General features: G+C 35.0%; 1 protein-coding gene across 8 annotated transcripts in view; it reads right to left on the bottom strand.

Moving 5' to 3' along the window:
* The window catches only part of TNS1 (tensin 1), a 2,530,757-nt gene that overhangs the window by 1,121,858 nt on the left and 1,396,119 nt on the right, over positions 1 to 12,780 (bottom strand). For all 8 annotated transcript variants that reach the window (XM_044075133.1, XM_044075132.1, XM_044075134.1 and 5 more), the window contains one exon: positions 5,266 to 5,315. In XM_044075133.1, coding sequence (XP_043931068.1) covers positions 5,266 to 5,315 — 50 coding nt within the window. The remainder of the gene's footprint in view (positions 1 to 5,265; positions 5,316 to 12,780) is intronic.

Below are 12,780 nucleotides of genomic sequence, written 5' to 3'. Positions count from 1 at the left end.
TTTGACTTTGCTGCTCTGCAATAAAATCCGAACGTATTTTTGGATGTCCAGAATTCTCTGATCTGTTAGTCTGGCTAACATTTTGACGGTGTTCAATTCTGCGCCTATAAAGGTGATAGACTGGCAAGGCCGCAGAGAAGATTTTTTGAAATTCACTGAAATTCCCAAACTCTTGCATAGCTGCAGAGTGTAGTCTCTGGTCTGAAGAAGCTGACACCTGGTGGTGGCGGAGAGGAGCCAGTCGTCTAAATAAGGAAACACCTGGAATCCTTGACGTCTCAGATGAGCTGTGACCACTGCCATGCATTTGGTAAACACTCTGGGGGCTGAAGTGAGGCCAAAGGGCAGGGCTCTGAATTGATAATGACTGGTCCCTAGCCGAAAGCGGAGAAACCTTCTGGAGCGCCTGTGAATCTTTATGTGATAGTACGCGTCCTGAAGGTCTATCGAGCACATCCAGTTGTCCTTGTCCAGAAAGGGCAGAATGGACTGAAGCGTGACCATCCGGAATCTTGCCTTCTTGACAAATCTGTTTAGACTGCTCAGGTCTAATATTGGTCTCCAATCTCCCGTCCTTTTGGGGACCAAAAAGAATCTTGAGTAGATGCCGGATCCTACTTGGTCTGCCGGAACAGTCTGGACAGCTCTTTTTTCTAGGAGCTTTGAAACCTCCTGTTTTGCCAAATCCCTTTGACCGGGTAATCCTGCCTTGCATCATGGGATATAGGGTTGCCTCGAGCTGGTAAAAGGAGTTCTCAAGCTAAGCAAGTGCTGAGTCGGAGCCGAGGATCGGCTCCGAACCCATCCAGCAAGAATGAAGGCGAGATTGACAACTTAACATCAACAGTTACAAATTCAAATAAGAATAGAATAATCATGTGCTCATGGTAGAGCCAATCAGAGGAAATGCATGTCTGTGGTTGTCTATGCTGGAATTTGTGCGTCATGTAGCTGTTTTTATATTGGTAAAATGACCAGAAAACTGTCATATAGAGTTAAAGAACATTTAGCAGCTATTAGATCCTGCAACTTGAATACTGCTCTTGCCAAACATAGTACTTATTGTACCAATTTCTCAAAATTTCATTTTATTTTTCTTGAACAAATTGATTGTTTTTTGGGGACTGGGAATTATTTTTAGAACTCAGAGAATTGAAATGGCAGTTATTGCTTAATGCTGAAGTTTAAATGAAAATGTTAACATTAAGTGTGTACTTAAATGGTACAGATAATTATTTTATTGTGCCCTTTCTTGATATTCATTTTCATTTTCTTCTTATTATTCATTGGCTTCTGTTTAATATTATGTTAATATATGCTTATCAGTTTTATTAATTTATATATGCATTTCCTCTGATTGGCTCTAGCATGAGCACATGATTATTCTATTCTTATTTGAATTTGTAACTGTTGTTCCTTGTTCATTCTGAAGAAGCTCTTTTATCTAATAAGCGCGAAAGCTTAGTCAACAGTTTGGTGTCTGTGTTTAATTTTCTTTAGTTCAGTTTTTATTTTTATCAGTTTTGAAGTTTTTATTTTATATATATATATATATATATATATATATATATATATATATATATATGGTTCCCATTCAGAAGCCTGAAACATCATAAGCCTGAAAATCAAAATCCTGAAACCAAAAGCCTGAAAATTCAGAATCCTGAAAACTCAAAATCCTGAAAGCCCAAAATCCTGAAAGACCAAAATCCTGAAACTCAAAATCCTGAAAACACAAAATAGACATACTGATGTCATTGTGGCTTTGCTATTGTTAGCCCTGTGGTGTTAGGTCATGCGTTGGGGTCAGGTAAGTGTGCGGTTGGTTTTATTTTAGGGTTAGGGGCGGTTTAAGTGAGTTAGGGTTAGGCAGGTTAGGCATGTATGCAATAGTGACAAATATTGGGGTTAGGGCGGTTTAAGTGAGTTAGGGTTAGGGCGCGGGTCAGGTGAGTGTGCGATAGTGACGGACCTTAGGGTTAGGGTTAGGGTCAGGGTCAGTTGGTAGATATTAGTGTCTTTATAGTGACATATTAGCATTATTTGTGTTTTCAGGATTTTGAGTTTCAGGATTTTGGTCTTTCAGGATTTTGGGCTTTCAGGATTTTGAGTTTTCAGGATTCTGAATTTTCAGGCTTTTGGTTTCAGGATTTTGATTTTCAGGCTTATGATGTTTCAGGCTTCTGAATGGGAACCATATATATATATATATATATATATATATATATATATATATATATATATATGTGTGTGTGTGTGCACGCGCGTGCGTGCGTGTGTCTGTACACATGGGTATATGTGCACATTAGTGTGGTGTGTGTGCCTGTGCATGTGTGTGTATGCCTGCAAAGGAAGGTTATGTGAGTGAGTATGTGTGAGTCAAGGTTGTATATGTGTGTTTGCATGTGTCTGTGTGTGTGTCAAGGATGTGCATGTGAGTATATGTATGTGCAGTGGTAAGGAAGAATGTATCTATTTTAAATTGTCGATTAATTAGAATCTCAAAACATTGGCTCATAATGTCAGCATGTCAAAATACTGAAACTTCATTTCCTAGAATGGTAGTACAATCAAATACACACAAGTAGCATCTAATTATGATGTTTGACATAATTCAGGTTGATAGTAATCAATACAGCAGAAGTCCAAAAAGCAAAGCATGCTACTAGATATGTGGACTCTGTATATAATACACTGAAATCTCAAAAAGGTATAGATGTGCTGTTGATTATTGGTTGTATTTATAATTGTAAGAAGTTTCAGAAGTTAAAAAGGTTATTAGCCTTGCAAGTACAGCTCTGGGATAAGTTTAAGGGTCATGCTGTTACTTCTAATACTGCTGAAGAGGAATTACGTGAAACAACTGCTCATAAACATATCCCTGACCCTGGATAAGTGGAGCATTACACAGCACCACTTATTCAGAGTTATGTCAAAGTGCTTCCCTGTCATAAGATACACCATGTCTCACATTTGGAGACTTAATTGATATTATGTCACTACCTAGTAGGAAGGCTATACTGTAGAATGTAAATAGGGTAAGAAGGAATATTTATTGTCTTCTAGTCAGCACACAATGACTTTAGTCAACAAAGATGTAGGTAACTGCCATTTGAAAAAAATTCCCACAAGGGAAATCTTGTTAGGAAAGTTCTGGAACTACTGTAGTGGTGTTTTCCACTGAACTGAAACTAATAGATTTGAGTAGAGCAACATTCTGAATGATGGACAGCACTTCTCAACTAAGGGTCAGGTTTGCAGTCAGTTATATAGCATAAATACTTCTGTCATCGATAAAAACAACAAAAAGCATCACCAAGCAACCTTTAAAAAAACTGCAATACTTGGCAGAATATAAAACTCAAAATTGCAAAGATAATAAATAAAAACTAAACTTTAATAAAGTTACAGCAAACACTTTCATTCTTCACAGAACTTCATCAGACTAAATCTCACATTAAAAAGCACAAACAGCCATTAAAAAAAAATCACATGATGAATCACATGATCAGTGCTTTAGCTTCTTTCAGTATTCACTCACAGTATTCTCCTTAACATTCATTCCAGGTTTATGGCATGCATTTAACTTTAATTGTCAAGCGTACTCTTTTATTTCCAGATCTTCCTTGGCATCAAACCTAATGAAACATTTTTAACTACATATATAACATTAATCAAATACTTTTGAATGTCTATAAAGGGCATTCTTCACACCTTCAGTCTTGACTGCATACATATGCTCATAAATCCTTCTGATTTTCTGTGGTGTTGCCTATGTAAAATGCATCACACACAGTAGAACAAGTGCCATAAACCACAAACCTGGACTTGCAATTGAAGGTGCCCGGAACTCTAACTGACCTCCCTTTTAGTATTCTTTCTTTAGCACACCCATTAATACATTTTCAATAACTGCAGTCAAAACATTTAATCATGCCCTTGTGTTCAACCTTCACTGACAAATTATTTAAACTTTCTGGAACATATCCTAAAAATTGGTTCCCTTTTAAAATAAATATTGGACTCTTACCACTTCTCATAATTATCACAGGGAACCCTGTAAAAATCTTTCAATTATTCCTTACAATATTCCTAATCTCTTTGTAATCAATAGAGGCTTTGAGCATCATAGCTTTATTAAAATCCATATTTCTCTTACTATTTTTTTTGTAACTATAAGTAGACAATCTACAAGGTTGGCACTTTTCATTTCAACTTTCTAGTACTTCCTTAGAGGAACCTTCAACCAAATCCTTAGGATATCCTCTATAATAACACTTTTTGAACAGTGCTTTACTTAACACCTAAAAGAAATGGTATTCATCAGTCAATCTATGTGTTCAGATAAAGTGACCCTTCACGAGATTCCCTTTCACATTCTTTGAATGCATGTTGTTCTGACTGAGATATGATTACTTTACACTTCCTTCTTAAACATCTTAGTTAACCATCCTTTTAATAAGCATACAAATCTAAAAATTAATAAACGTTTGATTAAATGAGAAACATAAATAACTAGATACACTGTTTAAATAATCAAATAAAATGTGACAAATTGCCTCTCCAAACAACAAATATATCATCTGTAAAATGAGCAGAAAATAATGTATGTTTCTTATGCTCAGACTTCAGCATAAACTAATTTTCCTAACTTATAATAGATAGGTTGGCATAACTGAAAGCAGTGCCAGACAGTGATGTGACTTTTTGAATAATATGCCTTTTTATGCCAGCACTTCATATTTTGAAAAGAAGATAGATTTATGTATTAAAAAATGACATCAAAGTGAGAAAAAAATGAAGTGAAATAGCACAGATGTTTGATACGTTAATCAAAATATACTACAACAAAGTCTATCTGAAAAAAATGTTTTGAGAAGGGGGTCTAACACTTTTTATGTCTCACGGATATGCTTCTTACAGTTATCAGAATGCCTGGATGTAAACTCATGTTGCCTAGTTTGAATTTACTATGAAGCACATGGAAAATACAAGTCAAAAGTTGAAGAGTTGGCAACAGAAACCATTTTGAACATTTCATTTATTTCATATACTCATGGGTTACATGCACCGTTCCTTGCCTCCGTCCTTTACTGCATATCAAGGCAGTGTGCTCTATGATACTTACAATTAAGATGATTAACGCTGGTGTACAAAAAACAAGGAAAAAAGTCACCACCCTATGCCTCTACCCCTTCCCCACACATACATACATAAGCAAAGTTGAGAGTGGATCATGAAAACCAGCCAGTCAAGCTGCCTTACCGTGAAGGCATACGTCGTGATTCAACACTTCTGGATGATTTTGCCGAACCCTGGAAAAAAAAAAAAAAGAGCATTAAGTAATGCCTCAACTGTAGATTAGCTGTTAAAACGATCAAAGAACATTTCAAAAAACTGTTGTATGACATGTTTATGATTTCAGTATAAGAAAAGAAGTAAAAGGCAAACAATCCCAGCAGGGGGGGCAAGTCAGCTTTTCCCTAAATCACAGCCTCTTATATGGGGATGGAAGGGGATTGCTGGATACCAAATACACACAGACCATGTCTCATTACTTAGATGCCCAATCACTGATTAGGGGAAAGTGCTGGTGCCTGAAGTGTCTTTGTTATCATTTTGTGGAAAGCAGATGGCATTGTTACACAGCTGTCTTTCTTTATCAGTAAACAAAAAGCAATGTAGAAAATGAGGCCAACTGGCCCCTACAGCTAGGACGGTTGTTTTTATGACAAAAGAAAGTACAATTGCGTAAGAACTTACCACAAAAGTAGATGTCTTACTGATCACTGTAGCAATATTCTTAACATATGTTTTTTTGCTCGCTTCAATAATCAAAATTAGCCTTAAAAGTAGCCAAAGTATTACTTTGCTTGACCTGGAGTCATACTTCTCAACTGTCCAGATTTTCGTAGACTGTCCAAATTTTTGCCTCATAGCTTTGGTCTATTCTTTATAAAAATTTGAGGTTTTCTGGAAAATTACTAAGGATTGAAGTCACTAAATAAATAAATACGACATTCGAGTTTCAGACTTTGTATCCTTCAGAAAGTATAAAAAACAAACAAAAAAGAGCGATAATGGAAGTACCGACACCTACACGAGCCACTTATAAAACCAAACTTTAATTGTAAGCGCTTTCGAAGGGTCAAATACCCCAACTTCTTTAGACAAATTTTACAAAATAAAGCCTCATATATATATATATATATATATATATATATATATATATATATATATATATATAATGAATTAATTATTAAAAATATAATTGAATAATTACTAAAACACTTATTCAATTAACTATATATAAAGACTCCATGGCTTATTCAATTAAGACAACTCTACTAATACCTTTTAAAATTTATTAAACAAGCTTTTTTATATAAAATTTATACTAAATTTATACATATTGAATCATATATTTAAAAATATATTATATATAAAGAAACACATATCATTTCCCATAATATATACCTTAATAAAACTTTATAACTAGATATAGAAAATATATATATTTTTTAAGATATAAAGCAATAATATAATACGATATGTCAACATTTAGTGCAAAAACCATAAATACAAAGTAAAATTGAATATGACTGTGCCTAAACTTTTTATTTAAGCTCATAGGGCTATACTAAACAATGAGAATATGAACAAATTAACAACATATTATGAACATCTTATAAACTTTCGTATGGCTAACCCTACACATACGTGAATGCTTCATATTACTTTTTAATTCATTTTACATTCATTTTATTACACAGAAAGCTACAACACTATAACTCAAGGTTTTCACCATGTATAAAACCAATATATATGTGTTTTACATACATACCTAGCCCTATATGCACTCCTAAAATTAATAAAAAATAAAAAATAAGGGATAGTAATAATACTAAAAAATATATATATTAATAATACAAATATATATACAAAATACAAAGTACACATGGCTTTGAAACCTACCATACTTTAAAGGCCTTCTTGCCTATTTATCTTTTATTTTGTTGTGGTTGCCTATTTATCTTTTATTTTGTTGTTAGTTTAAGAATGCATTTGAGAGAAGCGTATTCATTCAGACCTGGAGGAATGTGGGCTGAAGTTCTTATTTGCCATAAAACTTCTTGCTCCTCTAAATAAAGTTGCCATGCCCCCCCCCCCCCACTTCATTTTTAACTTGTTGTAAGATTACAAAAGTAAACCTATGGCCTGGATATTCCAGAATGTGTTTAGCTAGTGCATTAGTATTGTCTCCTTTACTCATAGCAGACTGGTGCTCATAAATTCTTTGTCTTAATCTTCTTTCGGTTTTTCCAATATAGAAAGAGGGGCATACTTCACACATGGCAGCATAGACAACACCTTTTGATTCACAATTATACCTATCTTTTAAATAATAATCCTTGCTATTAATCCTTACTTTATCCCTTACTGTGACATATTTGCATTGCGGACACATGCCACATTTTCTCATACCTACAACTTTAACATGTTTCTTACTCATCTCCAAAAGATTCTTCAAATTCGAACCTCTTCTATAGGTAAAGTTTGGTTGTAAACCAATTACCTTACTTAATGTATGGTCTTCTAAAATTATAGCCCAGTTTTTGGTGATAATGTCTTTAATTTTTTTATAATCTAAGCTATATGTAAACAAAAATTTGAGGCTTAGATTCTTATTTCTGCCACTTATGTTACTAATATCTACTTTAGCCCTTATATCTCAACTGTTTGTATCTCCACCAGTTAAAAGGGGCTTAAAAAATCCTGAGCTCCTTTTAGAACTTACTTCATGAATAATATCAATAATTAATGTTTCTGGATACCCTCTTTCGAGAAACATTATTTTTATTGTTTCACATTCGTTCTTGTAATCGTAATAATCCGACACCATCCTTGCTGCCCTTACAAATTGACCCTTAACCACAGCTTTTTTTCTGATGATAAGGATGACTGCTTGTAAAATGCAAAAATGTATTTGAATGTGTAGGTTTCCTATATATTGTGGATTTATATATATTATTAATTCTGTCTTTACTAATTCTAACATCAAGGTAATTAATTTCATCCAGTCCAATAGTGTATGTAAATTCAAGGAACTCTGTCATGGCAGTGATACTGGAAATGAAGCTTGCTATCTGATCAATGTGCCCTTTCCAAATAAGACACATATCATCTTGGTATCTGGTATACCATACTACATGTTCCTGAAACATGCTATTATTAAACAGCAAAGTCCGTTCCCAATAAGCCATTATGCTATTGGCAAAACTGCCTCCACATGGGGACCCCGTAGCAATTACTGTATTTTGGAGAAAAAACTGCTCCATGAATACTAAATAATTGTTTGATAATACAATGTCCAATAAGGTTTCAACTAAATTAATACTGCATTATCAGCCTTTTTGTATAAAATAAAATTTCTAGTCCATTCTATCCATAAATGCTGAGGGTTGACTGTGTATAAATCTTTGATGTCAATGACTAAGAATATATGATGTTCACAATAATCAAGTTGATTAATATTCTCCAAGAAGCTCCAACAGTCCCTGCAAATCTGTGATTCCTCCTGAATTAATGGTTTCAAAATGTTATCTACATGCTTAGCACAAGCATAAGTGATGGAACCTCTTCCATCTACAATCGGCCTAAAGGGTGGATCCACCAAATTTTTATGTAACTTAGGAGAGCCCAAAATGGTTGGAATTCTTGGGGCTGGCATTGATAAATATTGGTATGTATCAATATCAATGCTGCCCTCTAAAAGCAAATCATCCAAGGCTCCCCTAATCCTTTTGTATGCAGAATTAGCCTCATTTAAGCTTGCTTGTGTATATGCCTCAGAATTAAGATACTTAAACATTCTTATCTCATATTGATATTCATCCATAAACAGTAGCCCACCTCCCTTATCAGGTTTCATTACTCTAACTTTAGATTAGTTAAGGAGATGGATAAATTCAATTTCATTTTTAGTAATATTTAAATTTGTAACTTGTGTATGTGTCATAGGATCCAAACTTGATCTCAAATCAATTTCACACATTTTCTCAAAAACATTTAAAACACCATACAAAGGGGGTTAAACACACTGGACACCCTCAGCATGTTCAAAAGTGTGGAACTAGTACCCATAGTATAAGTTAGATTTAACTTATGTACAAAAAGCTTAAGATCTATAATAGTTTTAACTAGGTCGGCACTTTTATCAGGAACGAAGGACAGACCCTTAGCAAAAAACTCAATCAAAGATTGTTCTATTGACAGAACTGTATAATTATATACTTTAAAGTCACCTTGTAGGCTAAGAAGGATTTGTGGTCCTTCTACTAACTGTTCTGTCATCTCCTCCGCTGGTTCCTCCGGTTTCTCATCTGCCCCTGGTTCCTGTTGTTGTTCTGGTTGTTGTTTCTCCTGTTGCTCACCCTGCGAAAACCCTGATTATCATCAAGGGTATTATTCAACCCCTCAGTTTGTTGTTGAATATCTACTTGTCCATTATTGTTATTATTATTATTCCTAATCTGCTCATTTCGCCGAACCGGTGGGGGTTCAGGATCATTATTATTGATGGTGGCATCCATTTGAGCAACCCTGTTATTATATGCTTCATTGCTCAATTGACCTTGTGAGACCAATGGGGGAGGGGGGTAAACTTTTTTGTTAGCGTATTCTTTCAAATCTCTGTCAATCTTTCTTTTTTTATTTGCCAACAGCTTACTCAAAGTAGCCTCAATGCTAGTGAAAATTATAGTGTAATCATACTTATATCTGGGAAACTCAGTGTCAGCACATATAGAATGTTCTAACAGTTCTAGTTCACCTTTCAAGTTGCTAATTTCAACATTATAAAAATTAATAAGGGAAAGTAAAAATTTGAAGCCTTGCCGATCAAACAGGGCTAAAAGTTCCTGGTGAAACATTGAATTTTCAATAAGTCCGACAGGGTAATGCCACTGGCGTAACCCTTTGGGTATAATCTTCCTAGAAATACACTGTTGGAGATAAGCAACCTCAAGTTGTAACTTTCCTTCAGAAAGTATATAATAATGCAAAGCCTATAATTCTAACAACTTTCTAAATTTGAAGGAGCAATATTTAAAATCTGTCCCTATTTTTGAGCCTTTGTCCCCCCATTATTTCTGGCTTTGTCCAGATTTCTTGCACTGAGAGGCTGAGAGGTATGCCTGGTGTGGTAACATATTCCATGCACTAGAAATATGTTGAGGTAGGAAATGAGTTATGAGAAAACAGTTATATTTATTTTTTGGTGAAGATTTAGGTCCCTCATGTGGATGTTTCTAGAGCCACTGATTTTGCAAGGATGGGGTCTATCATGAGTCAAAAAGCGAGACACAAGTAATTTCAGAACAGCTGGTATACCACTGATTATGAGAGCTGTGTGAATCTGCCAGGATAGTAGAAGGATTTATGGACTCCAATTTATTTGATTAGAAATCGTTGGTACCTTTCCAGTTGAAGTATAAGTTTGAATTTCTACATACCAAAGACAGCACTGTATTTGATGAAGGGTCTGATGAGGGAAGAATACAGTGGTAGGATGACTTTTCTGAATCTTAAAGACAGTCATTTGGAAATTAACTTGGCCAGACAGAAGGCTCCCAAAAAATGGTGAAAATAAGATGATCAAATGATATAGAGTTGTCCAAGTAAGAAACAAGGTCTCATATGACTGTATTTGTCAGAAGAGAAGAAACATTTAGCACATGTGAAGTGACAGCAGCTTTTTTGCTAAACATCTCTACACTATACTTTTTTGTATTTAACTAGATTCCATCTTCAGTATTATTTTTTTTATTTTTATCTTACTATTTGTTAACTAGGTGAGCCCACTGGACATATCCCTTTTCATGGATGACACAGGTGCACTGTCCAGTTAAGTAACTTGCTCAGAGTCAAACAACAGGCTAATGGAGGTGGAAGGAATCAAACCCTGTAACCCTGGCCACAGGAAGTAGTGCATTAACAGTACAGAGCTTTAGGCCTTTGTGCTAACTGCCAGACTACAGGTACATCAGGTATGTGCATAATCCAGCCATTGATGAAGCGGTTTATTACCTGCAGATGTGTGAATACCAGTGGTCAGCTTGAAGGCACTGGTAAATTTGGTCAACACCTATTTTATTGGGGTAAATCTGACAAATTCAGGAGAAGGACTACTGGGGTGTCATTTCCTCTGTCAAAACATTAGTGCCCAAATCATACAAATTCTAACTCTGTGTTTGCAATTCTTTTTTTCAGAATTTACCAAAAAAAGAACAAAGACCAAATAGTTTACTTTGTGTGTGAAAAAGAAGAAGCTCCATGGTGACCTTGAAGGTCACAATAGTAAACAGGAGGAGGTGTGGGGGATTGCCACCCTACTACATTAAAGAATCATCAGTTTCTGCCTGCAGTTTTGTGCACTTGAGGCAAATGATAAATACTTTGGGCATGTGGTTCATTAGCAACTCGTTGTTGTAGTTGTCCAGAACTAAGTACGATTTTGATTATGACACATACTGACACCTTGATACGTTAAGCACAACCTTTCTAATCTTATGTTGTGAGTTCAGCAATCCATTGTTGTCAATCAAATACCCTCAATTTAAAACTTTTGCATAAATGCCTACACTAAGTGTACATGATATGTATTCAAGAACATCCCTACCACATTTTTGTGGTTTCTAGTCACTCAGAAAGATTACACTAAGTGTGCATTTAATCTATACTTTGTGGTAATCTTTATGAATCCCTCTTGATACTTAAGGATGCAAGAAAATCAGTAGGAAAACTAAAGTTAGGAGGAAGAATGTGAGAGTTATGCTTGTGTTATCTGTTCACTTAGAATGGTGTACACTAAGTGAAGGTGTTAATGAATCCCAGGCAACTCTGTAAAACACACACGTCTCTCTTTTCTCAAAGTTTGCACTCTTCCATTCTAGGAACATTTGTTGGCTTTCAGATGCTTTTTTGCCTTTCTGCCCTGTCACTAAGATGTCAGTAAAATAAACGTGTGCATTAGGAATTATTTGTAGCACCAGCCCCATTGCCTTTTTCCAAAAAGACACATCCAGACACTGCTTAGAAAATTAGCTGGCAATAATGAAAGCACCCTTTCTAATTGCTATGCATTTCATAGAAGACTCTTATTTGTTGCAAATATTTCTGCACCATGTTGATTTTTATGCATTGTTCTCTTTGTTATAGATGTGAAAATATATTAAGTTCTTGGTAGGAGATATATTATGTTTTCTTTCCAGCTGGATTAATAGTGAATTTGAAAAATACAGATTTTATAACACCCCTGCTTTACCTTTCTTAATCACTGGCACTATAAGTGTAATTCACTCACTGCATTTTGCATAGTACATCATCAGTTTGCAGCTTCTGCGGTTTGATCTCAACCTTAGGTAAAACAGCAGAGACACTACAATGGCCACCTGAGATATTGGAATAGTATTTGGTTCAGTTTCAGTTTCTGTCTTTTACTTTACGCATTGCAAGAGCACATTCTCACTGGAAAAGACTTGCTTAATATCTGAAATTATGACAGTTTCTCATATACGGCGTGTTTGTTGCCATCCCTGCTTAACACCTACAGCTTCTTGATGCAGTATCGTTTCAAAATGATTTTCCTTATCAAATCTCAACCAAACAATGCTGGCCCTCTTATATCCTCATATATACAAGTGTAGGTCTTTAGTAACACTTTTAACTTATTCTCATGTATGTTGGAAAATAATGTCCTGTAATATTGCATAAATAATT

This window comes from Protopterus annectens, chromosome 6.part0 (assembly GCF_019279795.1).
Source record: "Protopterus annectens isolate FY-2018-M chromosome 6.part0, PAN1.0, whole genome shotgun sequence".
Classification (NCBI taxonomy): domain Eukaryota; kingdom Metazoa; phylum Chordata; order Ceratodontiformes; family Protopteridae; genus Protopterus; species Protopterus annectens.
This window is presented reverse-complemented; position numbering and strand designations above follow the sequence as displayed.